Source organism: Acipenser ruthenus, chromosome 47, assembly GCF_902713425.1.
Source record: "Acipenser ruthenus chromosome 47, fAciRut3.2 maternal haplotype, whole genome shotgun sequence".
Taxonomy (NCBI): Eukaryota; Metazoa; Chordata; class Actinopteri; order Acipenseriformes; family Acipenseridae; genus Acipenser; species Acipenser ruthenus.
In genome coordinates, this window is record NC_081235.1 from 1,496,526 (window position 1) to 1,522,199 (window position 25,674).

The window sequence follows — 25,674 nt, forward strand, 5'->3', positions numbered from 1 at the left end:
AAAAATACTGTTTGAAAGTATACATGACTGCGTGACAAAACCTCAGAAAGTTTAAAACGACTTTTGATTTAGCAGTCACCATTATTTTTAATATAGCGCCTTTCACAATAGAAATTGACGCAAAGTGCTTCACATGAATAAAAACATTGACAAATATTAACAAAAGAATGCAAGAAAAGCAAGAAAAACAAAAGAAACACATAGAACAGTAAAACAAGGCAGAGAATAAAAGGAACAACATTTTAGCAAAAAAAACATTCCATTATAAAAGTGTGTTTTTAGTCTTGTTTTAAGAGCAGTGACACTTGGGGCTTCCCTTCCAGAGCTAGGCAGATCATTCCAGAGTTTTGGGGCCGTACAACTGAATGCTCTACCACGTGTGTTTTTCTTTTTTAATTTGTGGGACAGGAAGCAACCTGGCATTCTCTGATTTGAGTGGCATCTAGGAATATATGGTATTAAAAGATCATTTAAATACGATGGTGCAAGGCCATTTAATGCCTTATAAGTTAAAAGCAACACCTTAAAATCTATCCTGTATTGGATCGGAAACCAGTGCAGAGATGCTAGCACAGGAGTAACGTGACCTTGTCTCTTTGTCCCGGCTAAAATTCTAGCTGCAGCCTGTTGTAAAAGTTGCTGCAGATGAGATATAACATGGCTATGAGTACCAGAGAATATGGCATTACAATAATCAATTCTAGAAGATACAAAAGCATCATCAAGCTCTCAGTATCCGAATGGGAAAGAATACTTCTCAATTTGGCAATATTTCTTAGATGATAAAAATTCATTTTTAGTAATATTCCTGTGTGTGTCTCAAAAGAAAGATTTGGGTCAAAGATCACACCCCGATTTCTCATTTCGTCTGCAAGTTCATAAGAAAAGTCACCAATTCCAAGGAGTAAATCAGACATATTACTTTGTTGCTTCTGAGATCCCAGAATCATCACTTCAGTTTTATATGATTTTAGCATTAAAACGTTTTCAAGCATTCATTTTTTTTTATGTCAACACACACAGTGCAAAAAAATTACTTAGGCATGGACTGAGAAGTAAATAGGTTTTTTGCACAGTGCATATTAACTCGAGAAAGTGCGCACACAAACTGATTTTGTATGTTGGCGAAAAAATCATGTTTCAGCTTTTTAATGGTACAGCAATTATATGAATCCCTTGCTTTCTTGTGTTCTTTTGTTTAACATGGTTAAACTGGGCAGTTGCATGAAGTGACAGCATGTAAAAAGGGAAACTGAATTCACAAACGCATTGTCTTTTCTTTATCTGCAACTGAATCCATTCTGTCCTGCTAAAGCTGAATTTACATGTGCAAATCACTTATGCCACAGATCCATCGGTTAACAGAGGGTCTCTTATCAGATCCATCAGTTAATGGAGGGTCTCTTTCAGATCCATCAGTTGATAGAGGGTCTCTTATCAGATCCATCAGTTAATGGAGGGTCTCTTATCAGATCCATCGGTTGATAGTGGGTTTCTTATCAGAACCATCGGTTAATAGAGGGTCTCTTATCAGATCCATCAGTTAATAGAGGGTTTCTTATGTTACCTGATCGGATATGATCTACTGTACAGCCTAGTCACAGGCGTAATTTACATGGGGGACATGGGGTACATGTCCACCTCACATTGCAGTAGTACTAAAACTTTTACTGCTCAATAATTTGGAAACACCAGTGAATGGCAAACTGGCCTACCCGGGTGATGCAGGCTCGGCAGCCCTAGGCATTGCAAGCCTAGGTGATCCAGGCTCGGCAGCCCCAGGTATTGCAGGCATGGCAGCCCCAGACGTTGCAGGCTTTGCAGGACAGGTCAGGAGTTGACCCTTGGGAGGTGAAGACAGGACCTGATCCTCCGGGGGGGGGGCACCAGGTAGTCTCCCTCTATCACTGGGGACTGGTGCGGCTCTCCCTCGGTCGTTGGGGGCTGGTGTGGCTCTCCTTCGGTCATTGGGGGCTGGTGTGGCTCTCCCTCAGTCGCTGGGGACTGGTGCGGCTCTCTTTCGGTCATTGGGGGCTGGTGCGGCTCCCCCTCGGTTGCTGGGGGCTGGTGCGGCTCTCTTTCGGTCATTGGGGGCTGGTGCGGCTCTCCCTCGGTCGCTGGGGACTGGTGCAGCTCTCCCTCAGTCGCTGGGGACTGGTGCGGCTCTCCCTCGGTCGCTGGGGGCTGGTGCGGCTCTCTTTCGGTTGTTGGGGGCTGGTGCGGCTCTCCCTCTGTCGTTGGGGACTGGTGCGGCTCTCCCTCGGTCGCTGGGGACGGGTGCGGCTCTCCCTCGGTCGCTGGGGGCTGGTGCGGCTCTCCCTCGGTCACTGGGGGCTGGTGCGGCTCTCCCTTGGTCGCTGGGGGCTGGTGCGGCTCTCCCTCGGTCGTTGGGGGCTGGTGCGGCTCTCCCTCGGTCGCTGGGGGCTGGTGCGGCTCTCCCTCGGTTGCTGGGGGCTGGTGCGGCTCTCCCTCGGTCGCTGGGGACTGGTACGGCTCTCCCTCGGTCGTTGGGGGCTGGTGCGGCTCTCCTTCGGTCACTGGGGACTGGTGCGGCTCTCCTTCGGTCACTGGGGACTGGTGCGGCTCTCCTTCGGTCACGGGGGACTGGTGCGGCTCTCCTCTGGGCTCTGGAGTGGACGTGCCTACTGCCTGTGGAGGTGGGATAGGCATGGCCCCTCTCAATGGGACTGGAGATGGTGGGGCCCCTCCCATATCTACAGCCAGGTAGGTGAGTACCACGGCTGTGATGTCTGAGAGGGACTCTGGGCGGTGTTGTTTTTCCCATACTTCCCATCGCTCCCCAGAGGGTTTGGTCTGCACTCGGTACGGTTCGGTACTTTTGGTATGAAGTGTGAACAGCAAAGTCCTCTTGGGAAACGAACTGTCCTAAGACCACCTAAAGAGGTCCAAATGAGTCTTGTTCGCTCGCTAAACCTCAAATGTGAACAACTGCTGGACTCGGTCCTTTTGCACATATGAAACAAACTATACAAGGTAACACCACTCAGAGGTAAACTTTTCACGTGTAGAAAACAAGTAGAGCAAAAACAGCCTTATGTTGGAGAAATGTATACTTTAGAGAAACTGGATAGTTTAAAAAAATAGCTAGATTTCATAGACTAAGCTAATTTGAAGACAATTTGGGTTTAATATTAAGTGCAGTAGCCAGATGGCAGGGAAGTTTTTAGTGTTCCTAAATTCTGTGACAACTTGAAAGGTGATTCCATTCTATCATGTGTTTTTAGGGAAATTACACCTTTGGCTAAACATCCTTTCATTTAAACTTCCTCACTTTTGAACTTTAGTTTTAGTGCCTTGTGAGTGAGGCCCCACGTGACCAATAATATTGGCTGATAGGAGGCTTGTAAAACTTGTATCAGTATATAATTGTCTTTTCTGATAGGTTAAGCAATAAGGGGTGATGTCATAAGGTTAAGTCTGTATTAACCCCAGTGTTGTATTGTCTTGATTCTGTTGTGACCTGTGCTTAGGGAATATGGAATACCCAGCTGCTGTACTGAATTGAATAAAACATCTTTGTTGAAATCTACAAAGGAGTTCGGAATCACAAGAATTTTATACTTACGAATGCACGGATAAGAAAAGAACTTTTATATTTAAATTCAACACCTTCATTTTTACCGGTCAGAAACAGTAAAATTGTTAAATTGTCTCTATTTTGTGATTTTATCACTTTTTTTTTTTTTAAGTAAAAACTGCATCGGTGTGCTCAGCAAGATAATTGTGAGTTTGTCTCTGTGCCATTCAAAACTAAAACGAGCAATCTTATGGATTGTGTGTTTAATCTTTCTGGTTATGTGTTTATCATGTTTAAATGGTACTACTAATAGCTCATCTATTTTTTTATTTGGCTTTTTGTACATTTAAATGTTTTGAGTTGACACTATAAACAAAATAAGTTGTTATCATCTGCAATAAATACACCCGATATTTCATTTTTAAGTTATTATTGTGTTATTATATACTGTTATTTTAACGGTTGGTACGGCATCAGTAAATTGAAAAAAAAAAAAAAAAATCCCAGTTTTCTACTCTGCAAATCTGGTAACACTTGAGAGTGAGAGAAACTAAAGCTCTGATATAAATCCAAGCCGAGCAACTGGACAAAACCCACAAAAATAGTCAAATACATTCAGTCTTTTCTTAAATGATTGCCTACAGTAGGAGAACAGTGCAGTATCGCGCAAATGAATATCGCACTATTCTCCTGCTGCATGTCATTCAACAAATGTTTTAATTAAATTAGCAAAGTGCTGCCCCCGTTCCCGCTTTCTTCCACAGCAATATGTAAAACATGCTATTAAAAACTGAAGCAATACTTCAATAGCTGCTATCTTTCAAGATACCTTGCAGAATATTGTAAACATCCGGTTCACAGACCATAGAAACAAACAAGTGAACTTGCAAACTGCATTGTGAACAAAAAACAAACAGAAAAGGGCCAAATAAATGAACTTGCAACCAAACGAACTCGGTCCCTTTGCTCGCAGATAAGTGTGAACAGCAAGCACATTGATACATTGTTTCAAACAAAACTAACCAGACCGAGTCCATTTGAAATGGACCAAGTGTGAATGCAGCCTTAGTGTTTGTTTTTATTGTTCCAGAAACAGTATTCCTATCTTTTATAAGAACAAAACTAGCAGTTTTCAGCAAGTTAACAGCAGAGTAATTTATTACTTACAAATAAAATGAACAATCTTATGGATTACTTGTTTAATAATTTTGATTGTGTTTAATTACTATTATAAATGATTTGAAAAAATAACAACCTCTGATTGGTTAAACAGCATCATATGACCGTGCGTATATAGAGTGGGCACATTAAGTGAGCCGCTCAGAGCAGTGCTCAGTGACAGAACCCTCTTAACATAAGAACATAAGAACATAAGAAAGTTTACAAACGAGAGGAGGCCATTCAGCCCATCTTGCTCGTTTGGTTGTTAGTAGCTTATTGATCCCAGAATCTCATCAAGCAGCTTCTTGAAGGATCCCAGGGTGTCAGCTTCAACAACATTACTGGGGAGTTGGTTCCAGACCCTCACAATTCTCTGTGTAAAAAAGTGCCTCCTATTTTCTGTTCTGAATGCCCCTTTATCTAATCTCCATTTATGACCCCTGGTCCTTTTTTCTTTTTTCAAGTCAAAGAAGTCCCCCGGGTTGACATTGTCTATACCTTTTAGGATTTTGAATGTTTGAATCAGATCGCCGCGTAGTCTTCTTTGTTCAAGACTGAACAGATTCAATTCTTTTAGCCTGTCTGCATACGACATGCCTTTTAAACCCGGGATAATTCTGGTTGCTCTTCTTTGCACTCTTTCTAGAGCAGCAATATCCTTTTTGTAACGAGGTGACCAGAACTGAACACAATATTCTAGGTGAGGTCTTACTAATGCATTGTAGAGTTTTAACATTACTTCCCTTGATTTAAATTCAACACTTCTCACAATATATCCAAGCATCTTGTTAGCCTTTTTTATAGCTTCCCCACATTGTCTAGATGAAGACATTTCTGAGTCAACATAAACTCCTAGGTCTTTTTCATAGTTCCCTTCTTCAATTTCAGTATCTCCCATATGATATTTATAATGCACATTTTTATTGCCTGCATGCAATACTTTACACTTTTCTCTATTAAATTTCATTTGCCATGTGTCTGCCCAATTTTGAATGCTGTCTAGATCATTTTGAATGACCTTTGCTGCTTCAACAGTGTCTGCCACTCCTCCTATTTTTGTGTCGTCTGCAAATTTAACGAGTTTGCTTACTATATCAGAGTCTAAATCATTAATGTAGATTAGGAATAGCAGAGGACCTAATACTGATCCCTGTGGTACACCACTGGTTACCTCACTCCATTTCGAGGTTTCTCCTCTAATCAGTACTTTCTGTTTTCTACATGTTAACCACTCCCTAATCCATGTGCATGCATTTCCTTGAATCCCTACTGCGTTCAGTTTGAGAATTAATCTTTTATGCGGGACTTTGTCAAAAGCTTTCTGGAAATCTAAATAAACCATGTCGTATGCTTTGCAGCATGCTCAGCTCCGCTCCCTCTGAGCAGCTCAATGACAGAGCCCTCTTAACAGCATGCTCAGCTCCGCTCCCTCTGAGCAGCTCAGTGACAGAACCCTCTTAACAGCATGCTCAGCTCCGCTCCCTCTGAGCAGCTCAGTGACAGAACCCTCTTAACAGCATGCTCAGCTCCGCTCCCTCTGAGCAGCTCAATGACAGAACCCTCTTAACAGCATGCTCAGCTCTGCTCCCTCTGAGCAGCTCAATGACAGAACCCTCTTAACAGCATGCTCAGCTCCGCTCCCTCTGAGCAGCTCAGTGACAGAACCCTCTTAACAGCATGCTCAGCTCCACTCCCTCTGAGCAGCTCAGTGACAGAACCCTCTTAACAGCATGCTCAGCTCCGCTCCCTCTGAGCAGCTCAATGACAGAGCCCTCTTAACAGCATGCTCAGCTCAGCTTCCTCTGAGTGGCTCAGTGAAAGAACCCACTTAACGACAGCTCAGCTCAGCTCCCTCTGAGCAGCTCACAGCAATGCAGAGCAGATTTCATCGGTGATGTGAGTAAGCGGAAACATTCTCACTCTGAGCTGCTCAGTCACTTACATGCACCCAGTGTATACATACGGGTTGCATACTAATGAGCCACTTCACGCTGTATAAATCAATACCTAAAATATTCTAAATTCCATCACAAAATTTCATGACAAACTGCCATTTTATTTATTTGTTATAAAACCACTGCTACAAAATGAGTGACATTCACCCCATTTTCTTTAATATATTTGGATATGAGATTACAGATTACAGGCATGGACTGAGAAAGTGCAGTAAGAACTGGTTTTGTAATGCGTTTTTTTTTTTTGGAATGCTGTTTTGTAAATTGCCAAATACTGTAAATGTTACAGTTTACATGCAGTACCATACTTTGGTGTTTTAGACACACTGATATACCTGACATTATTTATTCATTTATAATGCCCCAATGTTAATAAAGAAACTATAATGCAGCATAACGACTCCCTCTGAGATACATCTGATGAACCTCTGGAACCAATTACAGGTTCTGCTGTGCTGTTAAGAAACAAGAACATTCTTTAACATTTATAACATCAGACTCTGAATAAGAGCCACAAATTCATTTTTTTTGTAATTTTCTAGTAATCTTACTTGTTTTGCTTTTTCCATCGATGCATAGTATTTAGACCACCAGTCAATAACGTTTTCTGCAGAATCATCAGCAACAGTGCGTTTTCTTCTCTTGGTGGACCTTCTCAAGGTTCTTCTACCATCCTGAAAAAGTTCGTTTGGTAAAGTTCACTGTGAAGAAACTAAAACAACTTCATAGCTTTACCTCATAGTCTATGATTAATTACAGTGTGCTTGTTGTAATGCAGGGAGTGCAGGGCTCTCTCTAATTACAGCGTGCTTGTTGTAATGTAGGGAGTGCAGGGCTCTCTAATTACAGCGTGCTTGTTGTAATGCAGGGAGTGCAGGGCTCTCTCTAATTACAGCGTGCTTGTTGTACTGCAGGGAGTGCAGGGCTCTCTCTAATTACAGCGTGCTTGTTGTAATGCAGGGAGTGCAGGGCTCTCTCTAATTACAGCGTGCTTGTTGTAATGCAGGGAGTGCAGGGCTCTCTCTAATTACAGCGTGCTTGTTGTAATGCAGGGAGTGCAGGGCTCTCTCTAATTACAGCGTGCTTGTTGTAATGCAGGGAGTGCAGGGCTCTCTCTAATTACAGCGTGCTTGTTGTAATGCAGGGAGTGCAGGGCTCTCTCTAATTACAGCGTGCTTGTTGTAATGTAGGGAGTGCAGGGCTCTCTAATTACAGTGTGCTTGTTGTAATGCAGGGAGTGCAGGGCTCTCTCTAATTACAGCGTGCTTGTTGTAATGCAGGGAGTGCAGGGCTCTCTCTAATTACAGCGTGCTTGTTGTAATGCAGGGAGTGCAGGGCTCTCTCTAATTACAGTGTGCTTGTTGTAATGCAGGGAGTGCAGGGCTCTCTCTAATTACAGCGTGCTTGTTGTAATGCAGGGAGTGCAGGGCTCTCTCTAATTACAGCGTGCTTGTTGTAATGCAGGGAGTGCAGGGCTCTCTCTAATTACAGCGTGCTTGTTGTAATGCAGGGAGTGCAGGGCTCTCTCTAATTACAGCGTGCTTGTTGTAATGCAGGGAGTGCAGGGCTCTCTCTAATTACAGCGTGCTTGTTGTAATGCAGGGAGTGCAGGGCTCTCTCTAATTACAGCGTGCTTGTTGTAATGCAGGGAGTGCAGGGCTCTCTCTAATTACAGTGTGCTTGTTGTAATGCAGGGTGAGAAGGGCTGAGGCTGAGAAAATGTGTTTGCATTAAAAAATGGTAACAGTAATAGTTGTGAACTGACAGCAATAGCATTGTACATTATGAATAGCCTACTGTGACCGATCTACTGTGGCCAATGAGTTTATTATATAAGAATGTATTGAGTCATAAATATAAACTCATGTAATTTATATTTTAGATATCTCTTACCAAAAACATAAATACTTGGGGTTGAAACCCATCTACTGTACCTTAGAGTACACTTGTGTCAGTGGTGGGGTTTTTGGTGTTGGTGGTGGATCTATATTGACATAGGTTTCTTCTGGGGGAGATGCCTCAATAACAGTTGTTTCATCCTCTGGTTCTTTCACTCCTGAAAGTAACAATAAAATCACTAAGAAACAATTCATTAATCACACACATTGCCTGTTGGAATTGCAATTTGCAAAAAGCAATATTGTAATAAATTGTATTTTATTTTCTATAAAAATGTATCATGTATAATGGTGTATAATTATGACAAAACATGTATTTCATTGGTCAGCCGCTAAATAGCTGATACTTTATGTATTTACACCTTTGTTAGCAAAACAACATATACCTGTACAATTTTAAATAAGCAGTCACTTGATTTTATCTTTTCATTACACATTTAAACAACTTAATACTCACATAAGGTGAGAGTAGCTGTTAGTTACTTCCTGCTAATATTGGACTTGGCTTTCGCCATGATAAAATTAGACAGTAGTTGAGGGCACCAACCAAGACCTGTCTTCACTGTAATATATGAGCCTTCAGTGCTTCTCCTCCGCCAGGCAATGTGGATTTCCTGTTGACCCGGTGTTGATGGCTGTAGTGTAATGCTGGCTCCAGGGATCAGCCTATTGTGGCCTCCCTGGTGCATCAGCACAAAAAATGGCAGCGATGCTGGCTCCAGGGATCAACCAAAGTTCGGCCTCCCTAGCGCCTCATCATGGCAACCTTCTGGAATGGGCTGGGTGGGGCACTTTGCAGGGGTCATTAGGTGGGCACCTCCCATCTTCAGTGTTTCATCGACGAGCCGACACCTCGGGAAGGCTCAACAGTAATGCTGGCATCCCAACACCACTCCCCTCCCAACCCAGCCCACTTTACTTACCTTAGCCATCCATTGATATTGAACTCTTGCTCTTATTACTCCATTCGTCCAGTGCTAATGCCAAGCATCACAGCACCTGGTCATGATGCCAAGCAAAGCGACCTTGGCTCGGAGCCACTTACATCCTATAAGAATGTGCTTCACGGTAGTCGGTGATGAACACAAAGGACATGCAGGGTTCTCTCTACCCATATATTCAGGTTCTTCGGTGATGGAAGTACATCATATGTGGACCTGATTTGTAAGCACATCCTTATCTGTTCCATTGCCCACAGGTCTCAGTATGCTAATCTTACGCTTTTCCACAGTCTCCCATCTCATCCATTCTCCCTGCTTAGCCTGGGACACTGACTTGACACACCTCATCACCTCCTCCTGCTTTTGCACTTCAGAAACTACCAACTTGCTCCTTTCACCTGGAGCTGCTTTGTGCCACCTCAGCGAGACGAACTGAGACCAAACCTCCTCTTCCCTTTTGTACTTGCCCCATGATATCTTCTCCCAGTTCTTACTATGGGTGCTGCCTCCCTCACACACTTCCAGCCAAACCCTAGCGCACTTCAATTCCTCACTTAAAGTTGTCTGGCAGCTGCAGTTTCCCTTTACTATAGAGTGCTACCGTGCTAAGTTATCATGGACTCTCAGCCATTTCTTGAATTAATCAAAGCTTCCAGTCTCTCTACTGTTTACATGGAAACCTCATACACAGTAAGCGGCCACAGCAACCTTGGAAGAAGACCAAACTGAAAGCACCAGACTTTAAAATTGCCTGGTAGTGCACTACTGTCAATCCTCTTCAGCCCTTGCATTGCCTGCTGTCCACCTCTCCCACTCAGACTGTATCCTTTACTCCTAAGACTCATTACAGAAGGGAAATGGAAATCAAAATGCCTAAAGGCTTGGTCTCCAGTGATCAATTTTTCATACAGTTTAAAAATGCTCCATATGAATATCTCAATATTGAGTCATAGATTATATAAGGAATAGTCGTTATCTTGCATCAGAACAAACTCAGAGTCAATTGCACCTGCAAATGGTCCTACTAGAGGTCCAAGACTGTGTTTATGTACTGTAGAGGGGTGGGCAGCTGATGCAAAATGCATCTCAACAGCTGTCACAATGAATTGAAGAACATGTAATAGGTCTGCATAGGAAATGTCTGAACAGCGTTTCTGGCGGTATGTTCATGTTTTTTTTGCCATCTTTAATGTTTACTCCTTTAATTGTTTTGCGTAGTGCAATTAACAGTAGTAAATGCAAGTTAGTAAGGGGTTTCACTTCCTTTTACCTTCTCTAGCTGCCGGTATTTGTTTTCGTGGGGTGGTGGGGAGCTCCTTGGCTTTGTAGAAAAACTGTTTGAGACAGTTCACAACATGAGTCCCAACTAGAGTGCTGTGACCAAATGCCCTCCAGTCAACAACACTGATGGTAAGAGGTGGATGTAGGTGCTCATTCTCTGGTATGTCCTGTTAATAAAACAAGATTCTGTGAGAAGAAAAGCATGTTTACAAGGACCATTCTACAAACATCCTTTGTTATTTGTTGATGTTAAACTGCAGGGTATAACATGCTAGAGAACCTACTGTTAGCTTAGACATCAATCTTACTTATAAATGGATAATTACCTTGCTATAATGCTGAACGATGCTGATGTTGATTTTATTGCCACCAAAATGAGAACTGAACAGTTTGTCAAATTTGTATGCATATTGCAATTTTGCATATTTCAAAAACACTGAATTTACTGTTTAAAATTCTATAAAACATTGATTTTAAATGTAATTTTTACATTTTTATTATAAATATGCCTTTATTTTCATTTTATATTAAACATGTTTCTTCTGAACTCAACACATGTGAATAAATGCCAGAGGCATTATAAGTTAACACTTTATAACTTTAGCAGTCTGCAATTCAGCTTTCACTTCAGTCTTGACTTTGTTGTACATCTGTGGTATTATAACCTCAGAGAATTGTTTCCTGCTCGGTGGTTGGTATCGTGGGTCCAGGACATTCACCAAGCCTCTGAAGTCTGCAGAATCAGACATTCTGTATGGCATTCTCTATGGAGTTCTTTAATTTTAAAAAAATGTGCACTTTTTTCTGTGATCATTTTTGCCCTTGCTGAATTAGCTGGGTAATTCACCCCAAGCATAGACATGATTGTTTGCTGACCTGAAATTGACATACTAGCCTTTACTTGTTCACTGGGACTCGAATTTCCTTCTGCAAGTAAGTGATATGTAAGGTTGGTAGTACAGCTGTCATGCCAAATGCCCCCCCCCATAAAAGTATATTAACAGATGTTATTAATATTCATCCAAACAAAAAAACAACCAGCACTATTGATGTGTCTGTATGAGACAAAATAAGTTAAAATTTATTTAAATTAGGTTTGGGTTTTTCAATATAATATTACAAATAATAACTGAGTTAGGCATAAATATGTACACATATCTATGGTTTAATTCTACAAAGTAGAACTCATGGTTCTAGTAATTTCTGCAAATCTGTAGACAATTGATGGTTAATTGGGTAATTGGCTTCCCTTTTAAAAAGAGGACAGGTGTACCCAGTCAGAGAGAAAAAGCAAGGAGGACGGTGTGTGAGAACTGGAGCAAAGAGAGAATTTATTCTTAAGAAAAGCCACAATAAAAGATCTCTGAAGAAATTCTATAAGTCTGTGTGACCATTTCTGTTCTGTGTGAACAAACAACTGTTTTTTGTTGTCCCACTTCAACTCTGACAACTGCTTCTTGTGGGTAAATGGCTTAGCTGTCCCGTGGTTAGTTAGGGCTTGTGAAGTAAAAGTGTAGTTAGTATCTTCGAAAGAGTTTTTTTTTTGTTTTGTTTTGTTGTTTGCTTATTTTTATTGCATATAAAAAAATAAAGAACCCCACAAGGGCTACTTGTACCAAACTTCAAATTGCTGCTGTTATTTACTGCAATAACTCCCACACCCAGCGTCAGCCCTCCACAATAGATAGATATGAATTGCAAAAACTTATTGTGAGAGTGTAGTCCTAGGGGGAAAAAAGGACTACATCTCCTAGAAGGTCACAGGCTGAAAAGCCTTCATTTTGTTAATTGTTTAATTTCATTGTTTGATTAGTAATTATCCCCTGCACCTGGCTATCATTGTGAATTACAGCCAGGTGCAGGGTATTTAAAGAAAGCAGCTAGCCTGCTTGCTAGTGTGTGCAAGCGTATGAAGAGAAAGGTACTGTGTGGAAGCCTTTTTTGTGAGTTGTTTTATTTGTTTAAAAAAAAAAACTGTTTTGTTTTAAGAAAATAAGAACATAAAGTTTACAAACGAGAGGAGGCCATTCAGCCCATCTTGCTCGTTTGGTTGTTAGTAGCTTATTGATCCCAGAATCTCATCAAGCAGCTTCTTGAAGGATCCCAGGGTGTCAGCTTCAACAACATTACTGGGGAGTTGGTTCCAGACCCTCACAATTCTGAGTAAAAAAGTGCCTCCTATTTTCTGTTCTGAATGCCCCTTTATCTAATCTCCATTTGTGACCCCTGGTCCTTGTTTCTTTTTTCAGGTAAAAAAAGTCCCCTGGGTCGACATTGTCAATACCTTTTAGGATTTTGAATGTTTGAATCAGATCGCCGCGTAGTCGTCTTTGTTCAAGACTGAATAGATTCAATTCTTTTAGCCTGTCTGCATACGACATGCCATTTAAACCCGGGATAATTCTGGTTGCTCTTCTTTGCACTCTTTCTAGAGCAGCAGTATCCTTTTTGTAATGAAGTGACCAGAACTGAACACAATATTCTAGGTGAGGTCTTACTAATGCATTGTAAAGTTTTAACATTACTTCCCTTGATTTAAATTCAACACTCAAAAAAGTCAAGCAGGTTAGTTAGACACGATCTCCCTTTCCTAAAACCATGCTGACTGTCTCCCAGGATATTTTTACCATATAGGTAATTTTCCATTTTAGATCTTATTATAGTTTCCATAAGTTTACATATAATAGAAGTCAGGCTTATTGGTCTGTAGTTACCTAGTTCGGTTTTATCTCCCTTTTTGTGGATCGGTATTACGTTAGCTATTTTCCAGTCTTTCAGTACAACCCCTGTGTCAAGAGACTGTTGCATGATCTTGGTTAGCGGTTTGTAAATAACTTCTTTCATTTCTTTGAGTACTATTGGGAGGATCTCATCCTGCCCAGGGATTTGTTGATTTTAAGAGCTCCTAGTCCCTTTAACACTCTGCCTCTGTTATGCTGAAGTTATTTAAAATTGGATAGGAACAGGCTGACATGTGGGGCATGTTGTCCGTGTCCTCCTTTGTAAAAACCCGTGAAAAGTAATCATTTAATATATTTGCTATTTTTTTTCTTCATCTATGATTTTGCCATTTGTGTCTCTTAGACATTTAACCTCCTCTTGAATGTTCTCTTGCTGTTATAATATTGGAACAACATTTTGGAATTGGTTTGTGTTCTGGCAGGTAAACAGCTTAGCTGTCCTGTTTTATAGTTTAGTTTGTTCCTGTGTGTTTTAGTTAGTCTCAAGAAAGAGCTAGGTGTTTGTTTTGTTTATTTTGTTTTTGGTGATTATTATTAAAAAAATTAAAAAATAGTGCTGAAGTGCTTTAAACCTCAATTTCCTGTGTCCTGGGTCTGTTTTAAAAGGGGCAACAAACCAAAAGTGGTGAGGATCTTTTACACTTGGTGGCAGCGTGTGTGGGCGCCCCTAAAGACCCAGAAATGGACGCAAATTTAAAAGATTTGATCGCAAAGATCAATCAGAACACTGCCGTCAGCTAGAGCAAAACAAAAAGTGGAGACAAAGTGGAGTGGAGTGGCATTCAGTCAGAAAATAGGAGGCACCTTTTTACACAGAGAATTGTGAGGGCAGCTTTAGAAAATACTCAATCGGAGGGTAAAACACAGGTGCAGAAAAAAATGGTCGAAATAATGCAGTATAGCGCTATCCTCCAGTGGGTCTCTGAGACAGAAATACAATGAATCTTGGTTGTAAATCTCCCTCCCGACCTGTGAGGGCGCTAAGCAGCGAGGACAGAGTTCTTTCACTCACTGCATCACCCCTACGCCTGACTACAATAAACCACTTTGCCACAGTCTCCTTTGAAAATAACCCCCACAGTGTTTAAATTGGAGAGTAAATTACTTAATGACCCAAAACCTTATCTGGAGTGCTGTCTGTACATTATCTGAGATTATACAATAACCAGACAATGCTCTTTTGTGGTTTTCCTATGGAGATCAGCCATTCTGTTATTAATTAACAGCAAAAAGTGGACTACAATGCAATAATACCTGTGGCGTGTTCCTCTGTAATAATGGAACTCCCTCTTCAAATAATTACTATAATGATTTTACTGACTTTGGAGTTTTTACCTCCATGCCACAGCCATGCCATTATTCCTAATTTGAAGATAACAAAAAAGATTGGTCTTAAAGCCCTCTTGCTGTCCACACAACTATGATAATGGAACTCCCAAATGTTCTTAATTGTTTCAAAACAATGGTGAAAATATTACATATTTACCATTTCAAAGACATCCACAAGTACAGAGAAATTCGGATTGCTCTTGTAACTTTGAATGACGGAAGATCTGACTCCTTTTCCTGCACATTCAATAAACACCTGAGGTCGATCCACAGAGAGTAGTTGGACCTTCTTCAACTCACGCAAGCCCCAAAACAGTGCCTGCAGGATGAATAGAATTAGGTAATAAGTTAAAACATTCATGTTACAGCCACTCTTACTGCATTTACATTTTTCATATGTCTACCCAGAGCATATTTTCTGTTCATGTAAATATTAGCTGTACCATACACCCCTTACAGTTTTGTTAAGGAAATGGTAAATGCTGTATTGTGTTTTTCTACCTTTCTCAAGCACTAGTAAGTGTTACTAGAACCTGAAGGTACTATATGGAATTCACCAATAATATGCAAAAAAATAAATTAAATAAATTAATAAATGTTGTAGCTGCAAAATCAATCAGACATCTGATTTAAATAACATTTTTTTGTTGTAAACAATTTACCAATGTCAGTTTGCACAACACAGCCAATAGCATAACATGGAATTAAACAAGCATATATTTAACATATACAATCATCATTTCATAAATCCCAATTAGAATAGCCATAAGCATGACACTTAGAGCCAAGATGGATTTGAGCAGAGAAGACAGAATTCAACTGATTAGAGCGCATTAAGCAAACAGGAAAATTGTCTATAAAATTTAAAAACAGCACTATGAATATTTTTATTGTACATTTTATGATGAAATATCCCTTTTGGAAGCAGTTCAACGTTAAGAACAAAACAAAGTTCCCAACTGTAGGTATACAATACTCATAACCGGGGCGTGCACAAAAGGGGGGCAAGCAGGGCACTGGCCCCTCCAATAATCTGCTAATCAATGTATTGCGATTGCACTTTCTGTCACTGACACTCACAAACTGAACGTATTTCCTGATAACGTGCAGTACGCGCTGTTTATTTTACACACACTGTTTAAAAGTATTTTTTTCACAGTAAAACAGGTTTAACCCTTTGCAGTCCATTTATTAAGTGCATGTCAGGCGCGTCAGGTCCAATTTATTTTCACACGCGCAGTTAATTTTAGACGCGCTGTTTAAAAGTATTTTTTTCCACAGTCAAACGGGTTAAAAGGCCCTGCATATCAACAAAGCACTCACTAGGCATCTCCAGCCCCGCCTCATCCTTTCGTTTGCTATAGCTTTCACATATGCTAAGAAATAAATAAATAATAATAATAATAATAATAATAGTCGTACATACCGATCAATCATCTCCGGATCACTCGTTTTATCACCGAACGCCTCAATAATGCAATCCAAGTCATTATTTTATTACTATAACATCTCAAAAAAGCTCTGGAAATGTCTGTGATATTCTCTGCACACTGATGCAATAACAGCCAGCTTGTTTCCTTATGGCCGCCATTATCTGATGCCAGGGGCAAGTATGACTATTCATGAGATACGCCCTTTTTTTCGGCTTGTCTCGGCTCCTGTCGCTCCCACTCGGCCATTGAATGGTTTTCTCGTCTTTTTCCGGAGAAAAAACGATTAGAAACCTGTTTTTTGCGTCTTTCTGATGATGTCGGACAGGGTCCGACATTGGACCGGATAGGAATAATTGCAATGACGGACCAGGTCCGACATTGGACCGCAAAGGGTTAAAAGGCACTGCATATCAACAGGACACTCAGTACTGCATCTCCAGCCCCGCCCCACCCCTTGTTCACTGTATTTTTCACATACCTCTTCATAGTCATACATACTGATAAATCATCTCCTGATCACTTGTTTTATCACCAAACTCCTCAATAATGCGATTCAAGTCATTATTTTATTACAATAACATCTCTAAAAGCTCTGCCAATGTCTGTGATATTCTTTGAGCGCTGGATGCGGAAGCAGCTATCTTGTTTGTTTATGTCCGTGTTATCGCTGTGGTGCAAGGTCTATGTGTATTGTTTAGATCCGCCCCTTTTTTAATTTTTTTTCCAGCTCCTATCGGTCTCACTCAGCCATTGAAAGGGTTTCTCGTTTTTTTCCTGAGAAAAAATGACTAGAGACCTGTGCTTGACGTCTTTTTGACCGTCTTTTTGGACTGGAAAGGAATAATTGTAATGTCGGACCTGGTCCAACATAGGGCCGCAAAAGTTACTCTTTTATGTGGGACTTTGTCAAAAGCTTTCTGGAAATCTAAATAAACCATGTCGTATGCTTTGCAATTAAAATCAAAAAAATCAAGCAGGTTAGTTAGACACGATCTCCCTTTCCTAAAACCATGCTGACTGTCTCCCAGGATATTGTTACCATATAGGTAATTTTCCATTTTAGATCTTATTATAGTTTCCATAAGTTTACATATAATAGAAGTCAGGCTTATTGGTCTGTCGTTACCTGGTTTGGTTTTGTCTCCCTTTTTGTGGATCGGTATTACGTTTGCAATTCTCCAGTCTGTCAGTACAACCCCTGTGTCAAGAGACTGTTGCATGATCTTGGTTAGCGGTTTGTAAATAACTTCTTTCATTTCTTTGAGTACTATTGGGAGGATCTCATCCGGCCCAGGGGATTTGTTTATTTTAAGAGCTCCTAGTCCCTTTAACACTTCTGCCTCTGTTATGCTAAAGTTATTTAAAACTGGATAGGAACAGGTCGACATGTTGTCTGTGTCCTCCTTTGTAAAAACCTGTGAAAAGTAATCATTTAATATATTTGCTATTTTTTTTCTTCATCTATGATTTTGCCATTTGTGTCTCTTAGACATTTAACCTCCTCTTTGAATGTTCTCTTGCTGTTATAATATTGGAAAAACATTTTGGAATTGGTTTTAGCTCCCTTAGCAATATTGATTTCTATCTCTCTCTTGGCCTTTCTAACTTCTTTTTTGACTTGTGTTTGCAGTTCCAAGTACTCTTTCTGTGTACTTTGTTTTTGGTCCCTTTTAAACGCTCTAAAAAGTGCCTTTTTTCGCTGAATATTTTTTTTAATTGATCTATTAAACCATTTTGGCCATTTTGTTTTAGATTTAGATTTGTCTACTTTTGGGATGTAATTGTTTTGCGCCTCTAGTACTACATTTTTAAAAAACAGCCATCCTTTTTCTGTGGATGTTTTCTCTATTTTACTCCAATCTACTTCTGTTAGTCTCTGTTTCATACCTTCATAGTTTGCGTTTCTAAAATTGTAAACCTTAGCTTTAGTCATTATTTTGGGGGTTTTATAAAACACTTCAAATGAGACCATGTTGTGGTCTGAGTTTGTCAACGGTTCTCTGACCTCTGTTTTAGTTATTCTGTTATTTTAGTTATTATTATTTGAAAAGACTAAATCAAGGCATGCCTCCCCTCTAGTCGGTGCCTTGACAAATTGCATTAGGAAGCAGTCATTTGTCATTTCCACCATTTCAATTTCGTCCGTCGTGCTCCCCACCGGGTTCTCACATCTTACACGGGGGAAGTTGAAATCCCCCATTAGTATGTTTTGTGTATGTTGAATATGATAAAGGGGGTTCGCTAAATGAGACATTTTTCAATGGTATAAAGAGTCTGTTTTTAAAGCATAAAGGTCGATTTCACACATTCTCTGCTTGAATTGGAAAATAAAGATCGAAAAAAACAGGTAAATTCTTTCTAAAATAAATGTCGATATTAATCATCGATTTGGCAAAAAAAAAAAAAATCGAATAGTAGCAAGCCTAATTATAAATTAATCCTAGCATTGATATAGTGGGATTTCAAAAATAAATAACATGCAATACTTGTGATATGTTAATACATATCTTAATATGTAAATAATTGTTCCTAATACATTTCCAAATTATGATGACCCAACACACATCCACCGATGACCCCTTTGATATTCATTATCTCTAGCAATCTGTGAGTCTGTATATCAATTTCAATTTGTATATCCATGTCCCTATAATTAATGGAGGAAGAGGATTTCAGATTTGTATTAAGGTTTTAAGATTACAAGCTGGCATTCCTCATTTTACTTGTAAAAGGTTTTTGGTATTCCAGGGCCGTCATACCATAGAAACCTGCGGTTATTTCCTGTCATCCACTTGTATTCTGTGGGATACACTTTCTACTATTATTATGGGGTTAAAGGGTTTTAAGGTTAGTACATGGGTTATAAAGTTACAAGCTGCCATTCCCTATTTTCGCTGGTTTTAGTGTATTTTTGGTATTTCGAAGCAATAGGAAACTGCTGTCATTCCATGTTATTGTAGTTTTAATTTGTATATCATTGTCTCTATTATTAATGGAGTATGGGGTTTTAAGCAATCTTGACGTTTTTATAAAACATGCTGTACTTCTTTTTCCTCCATTGTTTCCTTTTGCTGTCATTCGTTTTAGTGCGTCCCCTGACAATAAAACTGAAACCTAAACCAAAATTTATGAACAATGATAAAAAGGTTGGCAGTCTCAGCACTAAGCAAGCAGTATTTTCAGGCGCTCATCGGGCACTTTCCTGCATGTTGAAGGTTCATATTACCATCCCTTCATAATTTTAACATAGTAACATAAATCAAAAGTTATGACCAGACTTGCTGTACCTGGTTGATTGTGACAGCCCTCAGTAGGGATAACCATGGCTTCATACTGAGTCTGGGTATTCAGATGTCTAGGGCTGTTTTCTTTCCGGTTTCTAGAATGGTTTGTTACCGAAAGCTGCTGGTGCTCGTACGAGCAGGCATATGCAAACCCAGTCTGCGAACCCTGTCTAAACCTTTTTGCATCCTTGATGTATAAAGCTGAAGATGGAATTTTGAGTTTAAAAACTAAGTTGTTGTGTCTGTTAAATTACTCTTAGACCAAAATTTTGACCAAATAAAAACATTAATAATGACGCTAAATTGACTAAAACCACCCAATGCAAAAGTATTGAAAGAAAATGAGTGAGTTGTGATCTCGAACCATGGTGAAGCTGAAATATGCAGTACACTGGGCAAAGCTGCAAAACAAGTGAAAGAGATGCTGTCGGATATGTCACAGCAAGTGGAAAACGGAATACATTCAACACAGCGAGACAACAAGGAGGGATTCATTTGCAGAAGAAACTATTAATATTGCTTATGCCCAGGTACAATTATGTATACATGCTCTAAAGAAAAGGCAGCACAGATTTGAAAACAAGGTTTAGGGTTTGCGTTGCTGCTCTACAAACTCATCGTTGTCTTTTTCACAGTGGATCGGCAGAAAATAATATTTAAGTTTGTCCACTACAGTTGTACTGTAGATACTTTCTGGTTGAATTGTGCTGTTATAATTGCTGTTTTAAAATGTTACATTGCTAAATATGCATTTATATGGAAATAAATGATTAGACAATGTTACACATAAAAATCAATGGATTTATCTTTCTAACATATTTTCTTTGTATACAATTAGTATTAGTTTGGCAAAAACATTAGACTTGGTGTTGACAAATTTGCCAGATGAAAGTGAGATTCGACCACCTTTTATTTTAATTCATTTGTGATTATCTGTGTAAACATGTTATTTAAAACTGCTACATATTTCTACTTTCAACAATTCACAGGAATGTGCTTATTTAGCTGTTTATGCTCATTGGTTTATATTTGATACAAAGTGTCATTGTGGAAAGCAGGTGAAATGTGTCAAACTTAACTCGAGGTTGTGAGTACAGTATGTATCAAATCTGGTGAGATGTATTCGATAGACTCTCTACAAAAAGAGTTTACCTGCGTTCTTACCCTTGTTTTTTTTCTAAAGCCCATGCAATACATTTCTTTTTTTCAATGATCTGAAATAAGAGTAGTCTAATGTCCATAGCTGCTACTGTAAACCGATTTAAAAAAAAAATAAACTGTTATAGAAGACTCCAAACCCACTGACGACCGTGTGTGTAACCGGGGTCAGGGTTTAACTGTTATAGAAGACTCCAAACCCACTGACGACCGTGTGTGTAACCGGGGTCAGGGTTTAACTGTTATAGAAGACTCCAAACCCACTGACGACCGTGTGTGTAACCGGGGTCAGGGTTTAACTGTTACAGAAGACCCCAAACCCACTGACGACCGTGTGTGTAACCGGGGTCAGGGTTTAACTGTTATAGAAGACCCCAAACCCACTGACGACCGTGTGTGTAACCGGGGTCAGGGTTTAACTGTTATAGAAGACTCCAAACCCACTGACGACCGTGTGTGTAACCGGGGTCAGGGTTTAACTGTTATAGAAGACTCCAAAACCACTGACGACCTTGTGTGTAACCAGGCTCAGGGTTTAACTGTTATAGAAGATCCCAAACCCACTGACGACCGTGTGTGTAACCGGGGTCAGGGTTTAACTGTTATAGAAGACTCCAAACCCACTGACGACCGTGTGTGTAACCGGGGTCAGGGTTTAACTGTTATAGAAGACTCCAAAACCACTGACGACCTTGTGTGTAACCAGGCTCAGGGTTTAACTGTTATAGAAGATCCCAAACCCACTGACGACCGTGTGTGTAACCGGGGTCAGGGTTTAACTGTTATAGAAGACTCCAAACCTACTGACGACCGTGTGTGTAACCAGGCTCAGGGTTTAACTGTTATAGAAGACTCCAAACCCACTGACGACCTTGTGTGTAACCGGGGTCAGGGTTTAACTGTTATAGAAGACCCCAAACCCACTGACGACCTTGTGTGTAACCGGGGTCAGGGTTTAACTGTTATAGAAGACTCCAAACCCACTGACGACCGTGTGTGTAACCGGGGTCAGGGTTTAACTGTTATAGAAGACTCCAAACCCACTGACGACAGTGTGTGTAAGCGGGGTCAGGGTTTAACTGTTATAGAAGACTCCAAACCCATATGACAACCGTGTGTGTAACCGGGGTCAGGGTTTAACTGTTATAGAAGACTCCAAACCCATATGACGACCGTGTGTGTAACCAGGGTCAGGGTTTAACTGTTATAGAAGACTCCAAACCCACTGACAACCGTGTGTGTAACCGGGGTCAGGGTTTAACTGTTACAGAAGACCCCAAACCCACTGACGACCGTGTGTGTAACCGGGGTCAGGGTTTAACTGTTATAGAAGACCCCAAACCCACTGACGACCGTGTGTGTAACCGGGGTCAGGGTTTAACTGTTATAGAAGACTCCAAACCCACTGACGACCGTGTGTGTAACCGGGGTCAGGGTTTAACTGTTATAGAAGACTCCAAAACCACTGACGACCTTGTGTGTAACCGGGGTCAGGGTTTAACTGTTATAGAAGACCCCAAACCCACTGACGACCGTGTGTGTAACCGGGGTCAGGGTTTAACTGTTATAGAAGACTCCAAACCCACTGACGACCGTGTGTGTAACCGGGGTCAGGGTTTAACTGTTATAGAAGACTCCAAAACCACTGACGACCTTGTGTGTAACCAGGCTCAGGGTTTAACTGTTATAGAAGATCCCAAACCCACTGACGACCGTGTGTGTAACCGGGGTCAGGGTTTAACTGTTATAGAAGACTCCAAACCTACTGACGACCGTGTGTGTAACCAGGCTCAGGGTTTAACTGTCATAGAAGACTCCAAACCCACTGACGACCTTGTGTGTAACCGGGGTCAGGGTTTAACTGTTATAGAAGACTCCAAACCTACTGACGACCGTGTGTGTAACCGGGGTCAGGGTTTAACTGTTATAGAAGACTCCAAACCCACTGACGACAGTGTGTGTAAGCGGGGTCAGGGTTTAACTGTTATAGAAGACTCCAAACCCATATGACAACCGTGTGTGTAACTGGGGTCAGGGTTTAACTGTTATAGAAGACTCCAAACCCATATGACGACCGTGTGTGTAACCAGGGTCAGGGTTTGTTGATTTGTATAAGGATTAGTTTAGGGATTTTAGATCTTACATAAAAGTATTGGAGTCTGTCTGTCAAGAGATAACCCATGCCCCCTATCACAGGAACATTTTAAATTAGAAGTGCTTCCTCATAAAAAACTATTTTAAAAAGCTTTAGAGCCAACATGTTAATTAAATAATTTCAATCTCCAAATCCATGAGCTGCAGTTCTACTCAGACATGATTTGCCACTTACAACCAATCGTGGCAACAATGAGGGTACCAGCAAAATAATAAATAATTGTGACCTCAATGGTTTAAATTTTATTTTGGCACAAACAACAAACGGCTACATTAAAAACAGTGATACCAAACCGATTGAACCGACTCACAACCCTATTTCAAACTCATTCAATCAATCAATCTGTCTATCTTTATTTTATATAGCGCCTTTCATAGTGGACCACCATCACAAAGCGATTCAGAAGAAGGACATACCTCCACTCTATATTTTCTCAGGACCGGGCGGATATTTGCAGGAACTGGATAGATTTGGCCATCAGGCTCATCAATGGGTGGAAGTGTTTCGGGTTCGGTTTCAGATTCAGGGATCTACGTGTAAAGAAGAAAAGTAATTAATACATTGTTTTATCCTATGTCTACAAATCTGGTGATTCCAGTAGTATACAAGAATGACCTGGATCTGTGATCTGCTGCGATCTGGCACAAATTAACCCCTGACTTTAGGGATACCAAGATATGTAGTAAACAAGATTTGAGTTGTTTAACAGGCACTAAATATCCCAAATTCCCAGGGTGCGATGAAGGCAACAGACGGTCAATAAGCCTTCCACATTTCATTGTAAATCTGTAAACTACCTGCAGTGAAGTGAGGTGACCAGAACTGAACACAATATTCTAGATGAGGTCTTAATATTGCATTGTAAAGTTTTAACATTACCTCCCTTGATTTAAATTTAAAAACAGAAAGTACTGATAAGAGGAGAAACCTCAAAATGGAGCGAGGTAACCAGTGGTGTACCACAGGGATCAGTATTAGGTCCTCTGCTATTCCTAATCTACATTAATGATTTAGATTCTGGTATAGTAAACAAACTTGTTAAATTTGCAGACGACACAAAAATAGGAGGAGTGGTAAACACTGTTGCAGCAGCAAAGGTCATTCAAAATGATCTAGACAGCATTTAGAACTGGGCAGACACATGGCAAATAACATTTAATAGAGAAAAGTGTAAAGTATTGCATGCAGGAAATAAAAATGTGCATTATAAATATCATATGGGAGATACTGAAATTGAAGAAGGGAACTATGAAAAAGACCTAGGAGTTTATGTTGACTCAGAAATGTCTTCATCTAGACAATGTGGGGAAGCTATCAAAAAGGCCAACAAGATGCTCGGCTATATTGTGAGAAGTGTTGAATTTAAATGAAGGGAAGTAATGCTACGCGGCAATCTGATTCAAACATTCAAAATCCTAAAAGGTATAGACAATGTCGACCCAGGGGACTTTTTTGACCTCAAAAAAGAAACAAGGAGCAGGGGTCACAAATGGAAATTAGATAAAGGGGCATTCAGAACAGAAAATAGGAGGCACTTTTTTACACAGAGAATTGTGAAGGTCTGGAACCAATCCCCAGTAATGCTGTTGAAGCTGACACCCTGGGATCTTTCAAGAAGCTGCTTGATGAGATTCTGGGATCAATAAGCTACTAACAACCAAACGAGCAAGATGGGCTGAATGGCCTCCTCTCGTTTGTAAACTTTCTTATGTTCTTCTTATGTTCTTAACCCTTTTTATTATATATCCAAGCATTTTGTTTGCCTTTTTTGTAGCTTCACCACTTTGTCTAGATGATGACATTTCTGAGTCAACATAAACTCCTAGATCTTTTTCATAGATTCCTTCTTCAATTCCATTGTCTCCCATATGGTATTTAAAATGCACATTTTTATTGCCTGCATGCAGTACCTTACACTTTTCTCTATTAAATGTCATTTGCCATGTGTCTGCCCAGTTCTGAATGCTGTCTAGATCATTTTGAATGACCTTTGCTACTGCAACAGTGTTTGCCACTCCTCCTATTTTTGTGTCGTCTGCAAATTTAACAAGTTTGCTTACTATACCAGAATCTAAATCATTAATATAGATTAGGAATAGCAGAGGACCTAATACTGATCCCTGTGGTACACCACTGGTTACCTCGCTCCATTTTGAGGTTTCTCCTCTAATCAGTACTCTCTGTTTTCTACATGTTAACCACTCCCTAATCCACGTGCATGCATTTTCTTGAATCCCTACTGCGTTCAGTTTGAGAATTAATCTTTTATGCGGGACTTTGTCAAAAGCTTTCTGGAAATCTAAATAAACCATGTCGTATGCTTTGCAATTATCCACTGTCGATGTTGCATCCTCAAAAAAATCAAGCAGGTTAGTTAGACACGATCTCCCTTTCCTAAAACCATGCTGACTGTCTCCCAGGATACTGTTACCATATAGGTAATTTTCCATTTTGGATCTTATTATAGTTTCCATAATTTTACATATAATAGAAGTCAAGCTTATTGGTCTGTAGTTACCTGGTTCGGTTTTGTCTCCCTTTTTTTGTATCAGTATTATGTTTGTAATTCCCCAGTCTGTCGGTACAACCCCTGTCTCAAGAGACTGTTGCATGATCTTAGTTAGTGGTTTGTAAATAACTTCTTTCATTTCTTTGAGTACTATTTGGGGGAGTTTGTTTATTTTAAGAGCTCCTAGTCCCTTTAACACTTCTGCCTCTGTTATGCTAAAGTTATTTAAAACTGGGTAGGAACAGGTCGACATGTGGGGCATGTTGTCCATATCCTCCTTTGTAAAAACTT

At 40.2% G+C, this 25,674-nt stretch overlaps 1 protein-coding gene across 1 annotated transcript in view; it reads right to left on the reverse strand.

Annotated features, from left to right (window-relative positions):
• Positions 1-25,674, reverse strand: part of LOC117401291 (fer-1-like protein 6) — a 202,711-nt gene that overhangs the window by 113,207 nt on the left and 63,830 nt on the right. Inside the window, exons 22-26 of the mRNA XM_059013927.1 lie at positions 23,291-23,404; positions 15,002-15,163; positions 10,764-10,941; positions 8,589-8,710; positions 7,206-7,328 (exon numbers count right to left, since the gene is read on the reverse strand). Of these exons, the coding sequence (XP_058869910.1) occupies positions 7,206-7,328; positions 8,589-8,710; positions 10,764-10,941; positions 15,002-15,163; positions 23,291-23,404 (699 nt within the window). The remainder of the gene's footprint in view (positions 1-7,205; positions 7,329-8,588; positions 8,711-10,763; positions 10,942-15,001; positions 15,164-23,290; positions 23,405-25,674) is intronic.